This window comes from Capra hircus, chromosome 10 (assembly GCF_001704415.2).
Source record: "Capra hircus breed San Clemente chromosome 10, ASM170441v1, whole genome shotgun sequence".
Lineage (NCBI taxonomy): Eukaryota > Metazoa > Chordata > Mammalia > Artiodactyla > Bovidae > Capra > Capra hircus.
Window position 1 is genome coordinate 49425385 of NC_030817.1, and position 20434 is coordinate 49445818.

The window sequence follows — 20434 nt, forward strand, 5'->3', positions numbered from 1 at the left end:
ATATTGTATGTTGCTTTAAACTATTTCATATGAAATTTCTATAGAACTTATTTATCAAAACATTTAAGAACTGAGTCAGCAGCTGCTTTTTATAAATCAGATGTAGATGTAATTTATAGAAAATAACTTTGCTCCAGTTTAAAAGTTCAAAATCTGAAGACATTTCATTTTTCATATATCTATTTCAAATATGAAGTTAGGGCATTTATAACCTGAATGTTTACTTGATAAGCACTTTCCCCATAATTATCAATACTCTGGTTTAGTGAATCATACATTGCTAATTTCTTTTGCATTTATTTTCAAATTCAGGGAGAATATTCACATCTCTTGCTCAAGTTTTACATTCATTGGACACACTTTCAACATTACTTTCTCTCATTTGTGGAAAGCAAAAGAACAGGATTTTTATAAAGCATGGAGATTTATACACAGTCATGTTTTCTAACTGTAAAACTTTATTAAACTTTTGCCACTTTGTTCAAAATATCATCCCACATAGATAATTTTTGTAAAAATCTGTAATGTATTTTTACCAAGATGTTTTTGATCTCAACATAAAGCATTCTGACATTTGAAACTATTTCTTTTCATATCTGATAAATGTCTATAATTTGTGTATAAAGTATCAAGTATCTTGCTTGAGTTTAATCTTGATGCCTATCAGGGATCTGTATGTGATTTTAATATTGTTTTCAGAATTGACAAGAATATTTCATCTGCTTCCTATATTACCCCACTCCTAAAATATATATCCTTTGTACAATACTAAAAAAAAAAAAAGATCATATTTGAATTTACAGATGTATAATTTTTTATATTAAATTATGATCATGAGCTGAGGAAGGCACAAATTTGGCATAATTATTTAGGGAGAGAAATACTGGCTTATACAAACTTGTATACATCTGCCATATCTACTCCATTATCATATCCTGGCCATGACAATTTTTTAATATAAATACCCCTTTCTACCTTATCAAAATGTGATAATCTAGACCATGTCTAGTTTGTTTTTAATAATAGCTTTATTGAGGTATAATTATCCAACTTGTTTTATTTTAATTAAGTTGAAACTTTCTTCTCTTGCAATGATATCATTCTTAATGTAAATATACCTAGTAATCAAAAACATTCACTCATGATGTACTATACCTGGTTTATAATAAAAAAGTAAAAAGAACTGTTTTGGTTCTTTCATTCTCCATAGTATTTCAGACAACATGATTTCGTAGTAACACTATAAATGTTTTGAACTTTACTACAAAAATGAAACACAGAATATTTTTAATGATTAGCTATATGATTTTAATATTTAGTTCAAGTGAATTTAGAGTATTTCAGGATCTGAATTTCCAATAATTTCTTGTGATCCTTTGAGAGAAATTATTTTTTATACAAAACATACATATGTAAAGTCACTCATATATTTTATCACATTCTATAAAGCATCACCTATTAAACTATCAGTTTGATACACATTAAAAAACATGTCCATTTAAAAAAGCATCATGATGAAATATGAAATTTTCATTATCACAAATTCTGTTTAAATTTTTCAAACCTTTGAAATCATTTGTTTGAGTTACAAATATTTAATTTCATTGCTTTTTTGCAAAAAGAATGCACAGGAAAAAAACTAAAGACAAGGATTCTCTGGAATAAACAATCCAATCACAATTAAATTAACTCACCACTAGACTACTTTTAAAAGACTCAGCTTTAGAAAATCTGTGCCCACCAGGTGAAAGACATACTTTAAAATTTGCATTTTGTTCTTGGATGGGCCTATGCTCTATTAAAATCATTTTATTAGAAATAGGTGGCTGCAATGAATTATAATTTTAATTCAATAGCATTTTCTTATTTTATTGCACATGCTTTATACTACTACCATCTGAAATTTCTAACATTTCATTTTCTTGTCTTTTTCACAATTAAAAAATTCTTTATTTAACTCTAAATTTCACAGTAATTCTACTTTAATAGTATCAACATTAGATTTCATTTTAAGTAGCTGAAATTTTTTTTATGCCAAACCTGTTACTCTCCCCTATAATTCTGATTAACCTTTACATTTACATGCATTTCACTTCTTCTAAACAATGGACCACTTGAGTTTTTAGATGTTATATTTAAAGAATGTTAGTATAAATTTTAAAAACTTTTTAATTAATACATTCAGTATTAATTATTTAACATTGAATATTAAGTTATGGTATTTAACAAACAGGTTTACATAAATATTTGTATGAAAAATACAAGAATCAATTACTATAAACAACAGAAAACTATATATCAGATTTCTAGACCAATGTGGTGAAAAAAGTAGTGAAAAAATTTTTTTTATATAAACAAGTGAGTAACAATAAATTTCACTGTTTTCAGTGAAGAAAGTATAAAGCTTCCTGGTAAGAACATTTCATCACATCAATCTTATTTATGAAAGGTCAAATATATTAATAACTAACATCGGTATTACTTACCTTAGTGCTCTTAATAATGTTGTAAAAAAATCACATAGATTTATAATTAATAATAACTTTCCCTTTTACTTAGCAGTAACATGTGAAGTTACAAGCAATGAAAATGTGTCACCTTCCCTCATGACTGATCAAGGACCATAAAAAAAAGAGAGAAGTGAGACCTTGTATCTATATTACCTATGTTCATGACTCTCAGGGTCACAGAAGGGCAGGGCTGGATGCTGTCTTTAATTACAGCTTTGAAATTATGCTCATCATGGATTACTCTGCATTAATTTTTATTCTTAAAAATATAAATGAAAATGTTTATCTGATTATTGAATTTTTTTGAAGCCCCCTTAAATTTTTCGCCAGAGGTGAGGCTTATTTGCCTCACTCTAATTCTGGCCCTGGCTGGGATGCTGGGATTAGGAGGAAAGAGGAAAGTAGGGATGGTGGTCTAGAGAAGTAAATCCTTAACTACTATTAACAATCAGTCATAGTTCAAAAAAAGACAAATCAAAATATAATTAATAAATAATAATATAATAAATAACAGATTAAATAGCTGAAAGAGTTGAAAATGGCTGTCTCTAAATACCTGAATGGAAAAGAGTGAAGATGAGTCACTACTTTTATGATAAACTATCCACACAAATTTTTAACTTTTAATTTGATAAAGATAAAATGTAATTTTACAAAGTCTGAAACTCTCATGTCTGAAAAACTTAAAAAACCAAGAAAAAGAAAACCAAAACATAACACAAAAGAATAACAAAGACCTTAGAAATTCTTTATGGATATCCCCAAGCAGCCTTAAAGGAATAGACTAGAGTTAATTTGTCATTTCATTAATGAAATAACAGGGAACCCGTATTTTTATGTGTATGTTTGAATTGAAAAAAAAATATTTTTAAAAAAGAGAGAAATACTTTTTCGTGTGAGCCTACCACACGAAAGCTGATATGATTTTAAGCTGATATGCTTAAAATATTGGATTATAATTTTTTCATGTCTAATTGTCCTACTAGATTCTGACCACCTTGGGGACAGGGAAATAATTTTATTAATCTTTGCTGTCAATACAAATTCCTAGAACTTGCTATCAAGTGTTCCCTAACAGCCAAGGAAGGAAGCAAGTAAAGAGAAAGGCATCTGTACCTAACTTCTCTCTCTTAGCCTTTACTTAGTTATAATGAAACTAAACTAACTCTAAGACTACAGGGTTATGGTATACATATAGTGAGGATATGAAAGCAGTAAAATGTTGCAATGTATACAGAGTAGCAGAACAGAGGCTGTTTTAGAAAACCACTATATAACATGAATCCCCATATACAGTCTGTATACTATGAAAGGAATTAATTTTGATGGAGGAAATGTAAAACTATACAAACAAAAATATGACAACAGGAAAATATTATTGAGGTATAACACTGATTCCACTTCAGTGTATCAGATCAAAACCTTGAAGACTGATTCAAGCTATCCACCATACTACATGTGTACTTAAATGCCTGGGTCTATTAAGGGACTATCCACAGCACATATATGCTTGAAAGAAGCACCCACACCAAAACTGTTCTATGTAGCCTTCCATGTAATATGGCTTCCTTTAACTCTGCTTACGGCCTGCTAAATTTTTAGTGTAAGCTTTTTTGCTTTTAATGAAAAAAAAAAAAAAACTTCAGGAAGTTGCTTGATGTATGAAAAGGTTGGTTTTACTTGACACAGATGCAACTGGGCAATCAAAGGAAAGTTAAGAGCCTGATGAGTTTATTTAACTATGAATACATTAGGAAAGAGTCCATGGATGATGTTAGAACTTATGAATTCACAGGTTTTCTTTACGTCCATGCCTTTACATATTTGGAAAAAAGAGAGGCAAACCCTGCTATCCCCAGGGCATAGGGGCCAACTGTGGCTGGGTGACAGAAGAAAACATTTCTATTCTACACAGCCAGCTTGAAAACCTCAGAACAACAGACATCACACCAACCCGTATCACCCACCACTAGGATGAAAAGAAAGTGAAAGTGTTAGCCTCTCAGTCATGTCTGACTCTTTGCAACCCCATGGACTGTAGCCTGCCAGGCTCTTCTGTCCGTGGAATTCTCCAAGCAAGAATACTGGAGTGGGTTGCCATTCCCTTCTCCAGGGGATCTTCCCAACCCAGAGACTGAACCCACATCTCCTGCATTGCAGACAGATTCATTACCATCTGAGTCACCAGGGAAGCCCACTAGAATAGCAAACATCAAATAATAAGCAACAGCAGTACTGTTGGAAGAAAGGCAAGAGTGCAAAGAGAGAGAAAGAAAATCTCCATGGCTCAATCTCACAAAACAAAGACTAAAGCTAAGTGTGGAGCAAGGATACTGAGAAAAAAAAACCTCCAGTAACATAACTTCCACATTAAGCACAAGGAAATACTATAGGAATTGAACTTGGCAGTATATGAAGGGTAGCTGTAGAGACAAAAAATAAACCCAAGTCAACTCACTACTGCTGCTGCTGCTGCTAAGTTGCTTCAGTCACGTCCGACTCTGTGCGACCCCATAGACGGCAGCCCACCAGGCTCCCCTGTCCCTGGGATTCTGCAGGCAAGAACACTGGAGTAGGTTGCCATTTCCTTCTCCAATGCATGAAAGTGAAAAGTGAACATGAAGTCGCTCAGTCGTGTCCGACTCTTCAAGACCCCATGGACTGCAGCCTACCAGGCTCCTCCATCCATGGGATTTTCCAGGCAACAGTACTGGAGTGGGGTGTCACTGCCTTCTCCCAACTCACTACTAGCTGGCCCAAATCTCACCCTAATGGCCTAAGATGAGAAAAGGCATGCCCATTTTCAGATACTATTTATCTTAGTCCAACACATAATGCCTTCCTTTCAACCACACATTCACAGAAAATGCAAGGGGAAAAAAACTGTAATGTCAGAAGACAAAACAATCAGCAGAAAAATACTTAGATATAACCCAGCTATTAAAACTACTAGAAAGAAAATTTTAAATTATTATGATTACTATGTTATATGCTTTGGTAGAAAAAGGAGGAAATACACATGATCAGATGGAAACTTTATCAAAAGATCAGAAACTCTAATAACCAATGCAAATGCTAGGGAAAATAACCCAAGCAAACCACAATGACAGAAATGAAATGCAAAAATTTTTTGATGGGTTCGTCAATAGACCTTACACAATTAAAAAAAATGAATCAGTAAACAGGTCAATAGATAAAAATTACCCAAACTGAAACACTAAAAAGAAAAAAAAAAAAAAAGAGTATGGGGACAGGTGAGGTGGGGAGACTAGCATTTAAGAACAGGAATTAACATCAAATGGTATAACATGTGCGAAACTGAAACCCCAGAAGTAGAAGATACAGGACAGGGCAGAGAATACCAATCAGGATGAATGTCAAAAATAAATATATAAATAGATAGAGAAATGAACAAACCAGACTTAAGACACATCATGTTCAAACTGATAAGAACTAAAGACAAAGACAAAACCTTGAGGGTAACCAAAGAAAATCATACTTACGTACCCATGTAGAAACAAAGACAAAAACTATAGTAAGACATCTCATCAGAAAATATGCAAGCCAAGAGACAAGAAATGATGTCTGTAAACTGCTGAAAGAAAACAGTAAATCCAGAATTCTATACTCACCAAAATTTATTTTTAAAAATGAAAAACAAAAGATTTTTTTGAAGGAAAAAAGCATGGAATAAATAATTACCAGTAGATCTGCAACATGAGATATTTCAAATGAAGTTGTTTAGGCAAATGGAAGGTGATACCGGACAGAAACCAGTAACTACATAAAGAAAGAGCAAGAACTAGAAATGGTAAGAATAAAGGTGAATACAAAAATTGTTTAAGTATTTAATTGCTTTAAAAAAGACTATTTAAAACAAAAATAGTAACACTGTATTCTGTCTTTGTAACCTAATTAAAAGTAAAATATATGATAACATTAGAAACAAGAGCACATAAAACATCAACATCAAGAATAAAAGAGATTATCATTGCAGACCCCACAGACATCAAAATAATAAGGGACTACTACAAACATTTGTATACATACAAATTCATAATAGATAAAATGTATCAATTCCTCAAAAACACAAACACCAAAATAAACCAATAACCAAGAAATCATATATCCAGTAAAGACATTTATTTGTAGCTAAAAATCTGTCAAACAAAAGAAAGCTTTCTGTAAAAGACAGCCACATGGGAGAAGGCTGGTACTGCCTAGGTTTCACTTATTTACTCTACAACATAGAAATGCTACTCAAAAAATAAATGCTGAACCTACCTTGCTTCACTTTTACTCAGAAAGAGACAAGCTATATTATGCAATATTTTAAGAATTGACATCAAGAAAGCAACTACAAAAGCAAAATTATTTCTACATTCATACATTAGACTGCCCAGAGGCAGTTGTTGTTGTTTAGTTGTTAAGTCATGTCCCATTCTTTTGTGACCCCATGAACTGTAGCCCAGCCAGTCTCTTCTGTTCATGGCATTTCCCAGGCAAGAGTACCGCCATGGGTTGCCGTTTCCTTGACAGGGAATTGTCCCAACTCAGAGGTGGAACCTATGTCTCCTGCAGTGCAGGTGGATTCTTTACCACTGAGCCATCAGAGAAGCCCAGACTGCCCAGTAAAAAATTTATATGATAACTCTGAGTGTATATTCACATCGCCTGTTTAAGATAGCTAAAATGTATTCAAAATACTTCTATATTAAAAATTATTTAAATCTTCTTGAGTCTCAGAAAATAGATTTCCTAAAAAGATTAATTTTCCAGTCTGTTAAATATGTGATATTTTAATGATTTCATAATTTTGAATTCATAAAATTATCTCCACTGCTTACTAATTGAAATAAGTAACAAGCATGTGAAAGGTAATAATGTCTTTGTCAAAATAAACCACTTTATAATTTTACTGAGTTAGATATTTTTTATATTAATGAAAACAAAAATCTCAATTTATTTTTCTTTGTGATAACATGACAATAATTCCTAGGGATGTACACACACTGAATTGAAGTTTTATAAATCACACCAGCAATACTTTCAATTGTATAAATCTTTAAGAGGTAGGAAATGCAACATAATTTACCTCAGACACAGATACTTGATCCTTTGTGGGAGCTTCATTTTTTAATCTTGAAAACAAAATAAGTATTGAGTATTTAATATTATGTTTAACCAATATAGAAACAAGAAACAGATTTTTTTGCATGCTTAAAATAATTTAAATATAGATCCATATTAATGTACATTTTTACTATAACAGTAAATTACCTCTATAATAAATACTTTAAGGGAAAAATAAAATGCACAAGAATAAATAGTAGTTTCAATATATGTCCTAAATAAATGAATACAGATAAATATTTCCTTCTCTAAAAACAAGAGCACTTAAGAAATGTTCTCCATGTTAAGTACAAATTCAAAAAAAGACATAACACATTAGCTATGTGACAAAAAGACATTACTCTTTAAAAAATGAAAGCAAGTTTATATGTCTAATATATATAACATGCATCAGTATTTACTACTAAAGGACTCAAAAAGTGAGAGAAAATAAATATTTTATCTATTATAAAGCTCAAAATAGTAATGTCATTTCAATATATGTTACAACTTACTTTAGAGGTGGTAAAATTACAGAAATAATTTAGAATTTTGAAGGATGTATTCTCTTAAAAATTCATAAGCATAGCTCAAATATTAAACATAAATTTGTAAACTTTTATTTCTAAAAAATACTAACTATAACATTACAATATTAATAAAGGCATATGTCATCTATAAAATCTTTTTTTTAATATCAATTTAACATTAAAAACTAGCTTTTCCAAGGGATCTTTGTTTTAAATTGCTGATAAATAAATATTTGGTGATATATTTAACAATTTTAATCTGAATATGTAGAATGTCCACCTGATCAGAAATGCTATTAATAAATAGTTAAGTGATTCATAACTTAATAAAGGCTTAAACTATACTTAAGGATTAACATATTCAACATAAGCAACAACTATACTGACTTAAATTTCATGGACAAAAATGAAGACATCTAGTAGGACAGACATTATCAACCATCCTAAAAGCTAAAGACATAGTTATTTAATGAAATATGGAGTTGGCTAACACCCCTCCTTGTCCATTCTCCAAGGGCACATTAAAAAAACTAGGTTTATAGATGCTATTTTTCTAGATATTAATAACTAGGCAAAATTTCTTAAGCACATTTTAGTTATTACATGAAGATGTAAATAATTTAAAATAGGACAAGTCCTTTTAGTTGAAGTACTATATGGCAGTATTTACAGTAATTTTCAACTAATTCTGCTAAAAAAAATCTAAATGAATAAAATTTGCACCAAAAAGTGACAAAATACATAAATGTCCATCATTTCCAGGTTAAAGGTTTTGTAATTCTCTCGGGTATTTAATTGTGAACAAGAGTATTCATACAGGTGAAATAATATCAAGTGTACAGTACAACATCATTGCTTTAATAATATATAGGGAAAATAATTGTTTTAAGAATAACAAGTTGAAGTTGTAAGAAAACATAAAAAATTTTGGTTTCTGTTGGAAGAAACTAAAAGTAGATATTAATTGATTTTTTATTTCTAAATATTTAATAATTTTAAACTCAGTTTGAAAAACTGCTATTAAGTTATTATAACTATTGGTTATAAAATAGTTTAAAAATATTTCATAAAAGAATTCTCCTTTTCAGCTTATTACTGGAAATGTTACCAAAGACTGATCTCAAATTCTTGCAAAAGAAACATTACCATGCTAATCATTTTCATATATAGCTATTCTAATAAACTGATTTTATGCAGCAATTAAAATGAAAGCTATTAAGCATGTGTTACTATTATTGTTGGTATTTCAACTGGGGAAACTGAATTTTCTTAATATCTCTGCAAAAGAGGTTGGTGACAGGTTTTTATTACTCTTCATTTTACTGGCTAAGAAACTGGTAGATGAGGATAAAATAAATTATTGAAACAACTAGCAATAAGAGGCTTATGTTCCCAATCTTGTTTTGTGGCTTTAACCATATTGGTATTCTGCTTAAGGGACAGAATTGTAATAACCAGTGAAAATATTAGAAAAACAAATCTAAAAAATTAGAAAAAGCACACTACATAAAATTTCTTTGAATTATTAATCATTAAAATGTACACCAGTCTTGTAACTACAAAAGCATACTTGAGATCAACAAATTTTTAAACAACTACTAATACATTACTAACATTTTGAAAAGAAAAAATTGTTCTTACCTTTAATCTTACTTAAAGATGCCTGCTGAAATAGTCATCATTTGAGATATTCAATTGCTTGGTAGAAGACAGTGAAATTTGCTAAGCTCAAAGTTCTGAGCTAATGACCTGCCATTAGATAATTATACTTTTCACCTGTGAATTCTGCAATATTTTTAAATAAATTTTGCATAGCATTCAAAACAAACACTATTTAAGATTCCAATGTTAAGGGAATAGAAGGACAGACTGGTCATCATGAATTTCAATAACTGCCACTAGAGATCAAGAATATAAATGATTTTTCTTTGCTATGTAAACCTGCTTTCCCCTTAAAGTTCAAAATGAAATAAATGTCCCTACTTGCAATTTTCCTGCAGATGACATGACCAATCCAAAGTTATAGGTAAATTACATCACTGTGTTCATTTGAGATTTCATTCACTATAAACATACCATGAAGTAAAGGGAAGTGTTATAAGGGGGGAAGTGCTTGTATTCATCTCTGTCAGACCACATTCTTTTCTTCTAACACTGTTTAAAAGTCAAATATTTTATTACTGATATTTAAAATGTAATCTTTAAAAATATTTATAAGCAAACTAAAAATGCTGAAAGGAGGTTTACAACAAGCCAGTAGTAAAGTCAACCAGTTCTCAACACCTTCCACTTACGTATTCACACTAACCATCACACAAATAAAACATCCAGTGCACCACTCTGATAGATCATTCTAAGAGGTGTTAACAGATGTGTGGAAAGGATGATCTAAACATTTACCAGGTCGCACATACATCAGGTACTGTGCTAAGAGTTCCAATCCAAAGCTGTCAAGGAAATGCGCTGAAGCGAATGTTTACAGAACTGTGAAGTGTTCAAAAGGGCTAGACAAAGGACTGATACATTATGAAGGGGAAAGATGCAAGAAAGCAGTGAAGATACTACAGTGAACATGGTTTTGCAGCAGGAGCTGAGGCTAGCAAAGCAGGGAAAGGCAAGTCAAGGCAGAGCAAAAACAAAGGAATATAAGACAAGATGACGATGATACAATACTGAGTGATCTCATGACTAGAAGGTAGGGAACAAGAAAGAGTAGTCAATGACACAACTGAAGAGATAGCAAGGACTACTTTAGGAAAGGTCTTGAGTGTCACAGTAGTGTGCTAAGAACTTTATTCTAAGGTTAATAAGAAAGTATGATCAGATTTGTGCATCAGAAAAAGAAAAAGGCAGTATCAGAAGAGGATAAGCTCGTCAGGGAGCTCAGATAAGAGACACTTAATGACTGACAAAGGAACAACAAAGTGGCTTTTTTTTTTTTTTTTAATGAAAACATGGGTTGCAGTTTTTGACTCAAAAAAAAATAATGGTTAGACACATAAAGTTGTCAATGAAAAAGCCACAGAAATTGGGAAGTCACACAGCATCTCAATTGGGCTTCCCTGGTGGCTGTAGGTAAAGAATCTGCCTGCAATGTGGGAGACCTGGGTTTGATCCCTGGGTTGGCAAGATCCCAAGGAGAAGGGAACGGCAACCCACTCCAGTACTTTTGCCTGGCGAATCCCCATGGATAGAGGAGCCTAGCGGGCTGCATTCCATGGGGTCTCAAAGAGTTGGGCATGACTGAGTGACTAAGCACAGCACAGCACAGCACAACTACAAATAGTTTAAAGTCACTGGCACTCCTAATGCTTGCTCACTCAGGTATGATCAGGCAAGAATACTGGAGTGGGTTGTCACTCTCTTCTCAAGGGGATTTTCCTGACCCAGGTATTGAACCTGGGTCTCTGGCATTGCTGGCAGATTCTTTACCGTCTGAGCTACCAAAGAATCCAGTCTTACTAAAGAGTCTAATTTATGCCTAATTTGTTTGCTGAAATGTCCTACTGTCCATGTATCATAGAAATACTACTCTAAGACTGGGAAGCTAGATTTAGATTCTGATCCCAATGTTACAACTACACCAGTTGTTGCCTACCCTTCTGGGGAAACAAAGGGCCTTCACTTTGAAGCTCAAGCCCATCCATATACTCATGGAGAGTAAACAAGGCAGGAAAGTACATTTGGAACCACAAGCACAATCAGGGAAGCAATAGACTATAGTACTTTTCAGTTTAGTCTCTCAAGACAGATGACCATAATTTAAATTGAGGTTCTTAATAGCTATGTGACTTTGGCAAACGACTTAACCTGTATCTCAGCTGTCTCATTCATAAAATTGGGACAAGAACAGTGTACATCTCACTAGTTTGTGAGAATTAAACAAATAAATGTGAAAGACATAGTGTATGTACTCAATGTCAGCTATTATTACAACCATGGGTTGAGGTCAGGAATCAATCTTACTGTCTAGAATTTGAGTGTGTAACACAGGCTCTTCAAGCTTTTTACCTAAATAGCTTCTATGTTTTGAGATTCTTCTGCCATACTTCCCCCATCCTCAAACAAAATATATTAGGTATTCATTTTCATTGCTCATTCATCAATTTACTCTAGTATGAAATTATCTACCCTTTTCTAAACACATGGGTATGATTTGGTCACCAGGGAAGATAAGAGTAAAAAATCATTTTAGGTAGACAGAGGAAAGAACCAGGTAAAGACAAAGAATTAAGAGAAACAAAATACTTATATGTAATAACATGAAGCAAAAAATAAGACCATCAGTGGAGGCAGATTCTAATACCTATTTGGGCTATAATTTTACTTCATTTTTAAAAAATTTTATGGCAATATTGAATTAGGCCCTGAATATTTGTAATGCATATACAAACTATCCTCAGAACCAGAAAAACTGATAAAATGGTAGCAAACACAGAAACACTGATAGAAGTCGGCAGAGTTTGCCCTAAATGAAGGACACCACCAAATCTCATTTATCTTTCCTTTTCAATGGGTCTCCCATCATTTCCTGATTAACAGCTATCACAGGCAGAAGTCTGAAATGCCAGAAACCACTGTGTTTTGATATACAGCTTCTACTTACTAACTTGCAATTATATACCAGGGGCAAGTATATTGTACTCACTTTGAAAAGGAAACCCAACTTTACAGTTACTAAAGATCTGATTTGAGATAGTAATGAGATAACAACATCCATGGTAGGATAAAATAATCTAAGGGCATGACCCTTTATTATCTCCAATCCCAGTTATATTTCAAAAGTTTAGAGAAAGAAAAAAGCCCAAAATAAATTCTGTGTATCTCATAGATGAAATCAGTTTTTTTCCCCCTGCTAAACCAAATATATGAAGTACGACACTGACAATTTTGAACATTTAAAACGCCTAGTAACTTGGATTATGATCAGTCAATAATTCCTCCAAGTAAGTTCAGAACTTCACAGGAAAATAATGGAATGACTCTTTATAAATTCAATGGGAATAAAGTTAGCAGAAGTAAACATTTTTAAACAGATATATTATTTTCAAATATAAAACATTTTTAAAAGGGTGCCATTCTGCTTCTAAAAGTACTATTTGTTTGCATTTATGAAAGTTAATGACACTGGTTTATCTGACAACAGTATAATAATAAAATGATATTTCTCTTTGGAACAAGTCCAGATTCTCTTCTGGTTCAGCATTTCACAAAAATCATATAATGTTATATATACATGTGTTAGCGGTTTAACTATGAAATCAGTTTACTGTGTGGCCCTGTGAAGATGTGGATTCAGTGTCTCCATTTCCGATTGCCCAGCCTGCAGTTATTCTGGTGGCACAAACTGTATCTTTTTCATGTTTCAAATTCCAGCACTTGACAAAGAGTCTTGCACACTGAAGGCCAGGAATCAATGTTTGGTGTCAATGAATATGTGAATAATAATATCTATATTATACTATGAAAGAGCCATGTAGTTACCACTGATGTTAAATATAAAGTTTAGTAGCCAGAAATACGAGAGAAATTCACAGCTTCAAGGAAAGCCAGCTTTATGTTTTCATTTTTTCCTAGTACTCTTTATATTAGGGGAATTTAATCAAATATAAAACATTTTAATCTATAAAACACATTTTACCTCTTTCAAATCTTCAAAACAATCATGTACAGATTATTTACATGATGAATAAACTGAACTTGAATATGAAGCGAGAGAGCTTGAACTTGAACATGAATTATGTAACTTGAACATGAAGTGAGACAGCTGGGTTTTGAACTCTGATATTTTGACTCTGGTCAGTGCCTTTATATTATACTCTGCTTAGAACAAAACTGGAAGTCATTGAGAGAACTAAAACAGCTTTGATAGTCACTTCAAATTGTGGCTTTTAGGACATTTGATTCAGTCAATAAATACACACTTTGGCTAAATAGCCAAGTATTCCAAGCTTGATTTATTATGGCCTTACTATGGATTCTTATGCTCTGAAGACTGCTAAAGAGAAAATCCTATTCTCAACTTTTTGTCAAGAAAACAAATGTTGCAAAATTTAAAATTTTACTTCCAATCTATGTTATAATTAATCTATCTTGGTAGATATACAGAAGAAGATGAAGAAAGGGAAAAATACGATAGGAGATTAACACATAGAAAAGGGCAATTCCATGACTGAGTTACAATGTCACATCTGAGAAAAGTAGGTTTAAAAAAGTATTTCAAAGATCTACAAAAGAAGGAGCCCCCTTTACTATTGATAGCTAGCACAGTTACACATTTTCATAAACTTAGTAATACTAGGTAAGTAACCAAGATGATTCAAAATGAATGCCTGGCAAAAATTAATAAAATGTTTTCTTTAAGAAAGAGCTTCTATAAGTTCAAAAAAAAAAAGTTGTCCTTTTAAACAGAAATTACATACTAGTTTTCAACAAGGGTGTTTGTTGTTTCATAGTCTTTAGACAGGAAAATTCAGAAGTACAATCAAATTCTAAAATTTGAGAATTATATAAAGTACAAGTGAACACTGCAATAAATGCCATCCATCCAGCAGTTTGGAGGAACATACTCCAAGATCTGTGAACTATCAACCCAAATTACAAATAACTGCAGTACAGACAGACTGCTACTGAAACTCTCAATGATGAGATTTCACTGATACGCAGTTCCCAGTCTCCTGAAAGTAGTAGCTGTAACAACAGTATTAACTGCAGTAACAGCTGGAGCAGCAGCAGGAACAACAGTAACTAGAAGTGGTAATAGCAGCAGCAGCAGTAGAGCAACAATGGCACCAAACAACATGCATTTATTGAATGATTACTTTTAGTCATGATAGTGCCAAATAATTTTAATTATTTAAATAATTTAATAATTTAATGTCTACAGATTATCTCTATTTCTTATAGCCACCCTGTAAAGACTGTTACATAAATTTCACAAATAAGGAAGATAAAGTGAAGTAATTTTCACAAGGCTACAGAGCTAGTAAGATACCCAACTAGGATTTAAACCCAGAACTGCCTTATTTAAAAGCTGTACTACTTTCTCAACACTATAGAGAAGTAAGGATAAAGATATTTTTCAGTGTGGAGGATTAAAAACAGTATGTTCCTACACTTCAATAAATGATATAGAAAAAGAGAAGCATAATAGCTTCTCCATGTTTGTAGAGGAAGGTAAGCTCTTCCAGGTGGGTAAGCACCAAAGTGATTAGAGTGAGGCTCTACAAGGATCTCAAAACCAGAGGGGTAGGCTGAAAATATGAAATGAACTATACAGTGTGGCAGTATAATTTAGAGGAAACTAAGACAGGTGAACCTAGGAGCATTCATAACCATTCCTTAAAAAATACAAGTTTATTGAGCTTTAGACACTAAAAATCTAATGTTATAACTAATACATAATTCAGATGACTGGCTCTTAAGAAATATTTACTGGGTTAGGTACACTTAACATAAATGATTTGTGAAAATGGTATGAGAAGTTAGAATGAAAAGCAGGCTGAAGATTAGGATAATTCTATCTGAATAAAATGCAGGCCGATGTGAAATCATGAAAAGTAGTATGAATAAGAAGATAAATTTACACTTACATAGTGCTGCTTCCTATCTGCCAATCACTTTCTAAATACCATATACATATATTAACTCACTTAATTCCCTCTACAGTTTATGAACAGGTAGTTGTTTATATGTATTTTACAAATGGGGAATGAGGCACAGGAATCTGTAACCTACCCAAAGTCACACATGTTCTGATAAACAGCAGGGTAGGAACTCCAAACTAGGCAACCAACTGCAGAGCCTGTGCTCACTATACCACACTGTATACCTTTAAGGGTCTGAGAGGGTTTAAAATGAAGCTGGGTTTCAAATTATCTAATTTTACTGTCAAAGAAGACCTCCTGAGTCTGTTTAAATAGGAAGTAAAACTTTACTACATAGGAAACTCCTTAACAGATAATAAAAGGCTGAAAATAAGTCTCAAGAAAAGTAGGTGAGTGGGTAGACTGATAAGCTAAGCATAAAGAGCTACAGAAAGAAGCCAGAAATAAATGAAAGATTCTTAAGCTTCTTAGTGTTAAATCATGTATAGTAACCATACTCTCCAACAAAAAAAAATCCCTTACTGTTGTAATCAGAGGCAGAATAAACTATTAACTGGTCTATCTCTGTTATGCAGTTAACAGACTTTACAAACATAATAAGGAGGTTACCATTTTTCTGATATAATTTCTAAAAATATGAAAATGTACATTGCTAGCATCTATTTACAAACTCTATCTTACAAATTATTCATAACCTAAGTGAAATGTCTAGAAACCCATCTTGGGCAACACCCTACACAGCTGCTTTTTATTTCCCAGTTCATAAAATCTGAAGGACTCCAGATCAGTATTCCACATACTATTCCAAGGAGATTAAGAAGTTCATAATTATTCAAAGAAAAAAATTCTAAGGTCAAATAAATATTCTCTTAGGGGGCTTCCCTGGTAGCTCAGACAGTAAAGAATCTGCCCACAGCGCAGGAGACCTGGGTTCAATCCCTGGGTTGAGAAGATCCCCTGGAGGAGGAATTGGCAACCCTCTCCAGTACTACTGGAGAATTCCATGGATAGAGGAGCCTGGAAGGCTACAGTTCATCAGACATGAATGAGCAACTAACACTTTCACTTCATTTTTTCACTTTAGACATTCATAAGCCCACATACAGCATGAAAAATTCCATGTCAAAGAATCAGTTTAACTTTTACTTGCATTGCTTAAATTTATTTGACCATGGAAACTTTTCCCCCAACTTAATAAATTATGGACATTAGTTCTACAGTACAGAACTTGGGAAAAACTGACCTAAATCCTTCTTTAATAGAAGTGTAAGAGAACTACTTTTATAAGAGTACATGAAGGAGTTAAATGTGCTAAGGAATAACATGAACATTTAATTTTCTCCAGGTCAAAGAGTCCCTATTTCTGCTAATGGGGATAAGGATACATAGTAGCATTCTAAATTCATCTCATCATAAGAACAAATAACAGAATTTAAGAATAACCAATATTGAACAACAGAATCTCAGAACTCTGGAACAATCAGCACTCACATTTTACAAACAGGGTAACTGAGGGTCTCAAAATAGCAATGGACATAACCTGAGCCAATCTCATGTTTTATTCAATGGTAACCAAAAGCACACATGCATGCAATGGTAATTTCTGATCAGGTGAATAAAACAGTCAGAATAACCTGATAGTAAGGCGGGATTAGGCTCAAGATAAAACTTGTTAGCACAAAATTAAAATTTGACCAACTGCCTATAATGAACACATTTTTGTACTAACTGCCTAAGGTGTTTTATTTAAACCATTTTTTAAAATAAAGTTATAGGTGATAGAACTTTAAGAATTTAAACTTGAAGAAAATGAATCTGATATTATAAGATACAGTCCTGTGGAAGAACACAAAGTGGTACTCCTACATCATTATACCAAGAATACAATTTCTCATATTTTTTTTAACTATAGCCAAGGTAGAGCAAATATACATAAATGAAAAAGGAACTTAAGTTAAAAATGTAAAGTTGTTTCTGGGCAAAATTTAAAAATTTTTTTAAAAACTGGGTAGAACAGAGAATGAAATGACAAAACCTCCTAGAGACAAATAAGGAAACAAAGACGAGCATTAACGCCAAATCCACCTACTAAGAGGCCATTTTCAGAGCTTTTGAAAAATTATTCATTTACAGTAAAAATTAGTTTGGAAATTTTAAATTAATGGGTTCAAATTTTCTATCATTAATAGCAAGAAGCACATTACATAATAAGTAGTCATCTAAATTGGCTTCAATTCTGTTTCAAAATAAAACAGAAGTTCTGATTTTACAGTAAAAAACACGATTGAGTCACACTTTCAGAGCCTGCCTAATCCTTATGACAAATAAGATCATAAAAGGTACTTTGTGTGTCAATAAAATTCAGTACTAGTATAAAGAAATGACCTTTCAGTTGTACCGGGGAAAAAAAATGCAAGATTCACTAAGTAGATAACAGCTCTCAGTGTGCAGGCCAAGTAATAGGACTTCCATGAAACAATAAAAGCAATGCTCCTATTTATATGATTAAATATATACCTTTTATCTGAAATCCTTTATTAGTAAATAATTCCTGAGGCACTTAAACAATATAATTTTTATTAAAAGAAAATAATACCATCAAAACTGTTTATTAGAGCTATAGTCCATGTAAGTAAAATAAACAAAAGTCAAATTTTTGAAATATATTTATGTGGAAATACATTTTATATATGATAGAAACAAATGCATTATTGGCCTCCATAGTTTTTAATGTTAACACTACCAGATGAACTATTAAAATGGCTAAGTAGATATTATGTATTAGATGTACAAATATATAACTTTAAAACTTGTTTTAAAGTCTGCAAGAAGAGGTGTTGTCAATTCTTTATACCTTAGAATTCACAAGTATTAAGACAATATTAATAATAATAATAATCCTGAAATAAGAAAGAACATATTATAATGTCTAATGGTCTGAACAACATCCAAATTAAATTAAAAAGCTATAAATAAGCAGCTATAGGAAATCTGTAGAGAATTCTAGGGGATATTTTGAAGTTCTTAACAAAACAAAGCAAACACTGAACAACATTTTTAAAGAAAAGAATATAAAAATAGACATCAATAAATTTGGAGAACATAAAACCAATCTATTAAAATTAATTTTTTAAAATAAAAAATTTGATAATTGATATTGCTGAAAAACTATAAACTTACTCCTGGGTAATATATTTTAAATAACAGTAAAAGCAAGTAAAATTTTGGAACATAATTGTAGAGACCTGTTGTTCCAAGGACATGAAAATAAGTATTTCCTAATAACCAGAGCTTTTGTACTTCTTGGATGTAGTCATGCTAGAGAAAGATTAAAGGGCAGCAGCCAAAATGACTAAACTTCAACCGGGACGTTGAAGTACAGATTTTATTTTTTTGGCCAGAAGTGACCCACAAGCTTAAGATCAAGAGCCAAAGCCCCCAGTGGGAAGCTATGCTCTACTGGTGGGCCTTGAGACCATCACTGGCTATATCAGCATCAGCCTTATGGAAGGCCAGCCATGAAGGAAGGGAGTCTTCCCAAGATCGGATTTCCTGAGACCACAACCTAGAGCAGGCCCCACAGTCAAATTAGTCACATTCCTTGGAAAGAGAGAACAGGCATCAGTTGTGTTCATCGAAGGGGGACACTGTCCAGGTGTACCCTGGACATTTTTTGAAATCTCTGGGCTGCTTCTCCATCTGAAAAATAAGAAAAATAGCACAATGACAGACAACGAATGAGGAAAAGACAATCGTCCGGCCTAAAAACTTAAGATTTATAAGAAATTATGAAAGCAGACAAAACAGACAAAAAGACAGACAGCCATATCTTTTGGAACATATTATTCTGAAGGCAAGTACAGCATAGGAAAACACAAATTATTTTAAGCAAAGTAAGAAATGACCAAAGCAACAAAAGTTATTTTTGGAGAGAGCCAACTGGAGAAAAAAAGAAAAAAATGAATGTTAAGATATGTCAACCTGACACAAAGATAAGGTGGAATAAGAACCTAGTCCCATTTGAAGCTGAAAAGAGCTGAATAATGAGAGCTAATGTCATGAACTTGGCTGCTTAACTGCCTTTGTGTAAGAAAACATCTCAGAACTTTGAACTTAGGAAATTCCAACTTGTCTTGCACCAGGTCACGAGCTCCAAAGAGCAGGAACCTATTTCAACAAGCAGCTTTAAAAAAAAAACAAAATACTTTAATATTTTTCATTTCTATTAATGATACGTTTAAAAATGCAGTAGTGCTAAAATCCATCAAAGTAAAATGCACTGAATAAAAATTAAACTTACTCAGAAAGATGTTCAGAAGTTGGGATACAAACAGAAACTGAAATTAGAAGAAAAGTTTTATATTTAAAACAGCATATGAAATATGATGAGTGAGAAAAACGATTTAGTAAAGAGAACATACTGTGGCTGACCAAAAATACTAGAATAAATAGCAAAAATCTGAAGTAACACAATTATATATACATACCTTTCTCTATTACAACTTGACAAGTATGAGTTTCATGTTGACTTAAGTGTGTAGCCATATTATCTAAGCCAGAAACATCAGTTAGGAAATCACAATTAAGGCACACTAGAGTAATGCCCCTATAAAAAACAAAGCAAATAGTATAAAAGAAAACATTTTTATCTTTTATGAAAACCTACATACCAGTT

General features: G+C 32.4%; 1 protein-coding gene across 8 annotated transcripts in view; it reads right to left on the reverse strand.

The window, feature by feature from the left end:
• ZNF280D (zinc finger protein 280D) overlaps positions 1–20434 on the reverse strand; it is a 128045-nt gene that overhangs the window by 16597 nt on the left and 91014 nt on the right. For 6 of the 8 annotated variants that reach the window (XM_018054249.1, XM_018054251.1, XM_018054253.1 and 3 more), the window contains 3 exons: positions 20247–20365; positions 20060–20096; positions 7606–7651 (listed from right to left, as the gene is read on the reverse strand). In XM_018054249.1, coding sequence (XP_017909738.1) covers positions 7606–7651; positions 20060–20096; positions 20247–20365 — 202 coding nt within the window. Of the gene's footprint in view, positions 1–7605; positions 7652–18352; positions 19459–20059; positions 20097–20246; positions 20366–20434 lie in introns of those variants that run through there. The other 2 variants (XM_018054255.1, XM_018054256.1) reach the window with 2 other exon arrangements.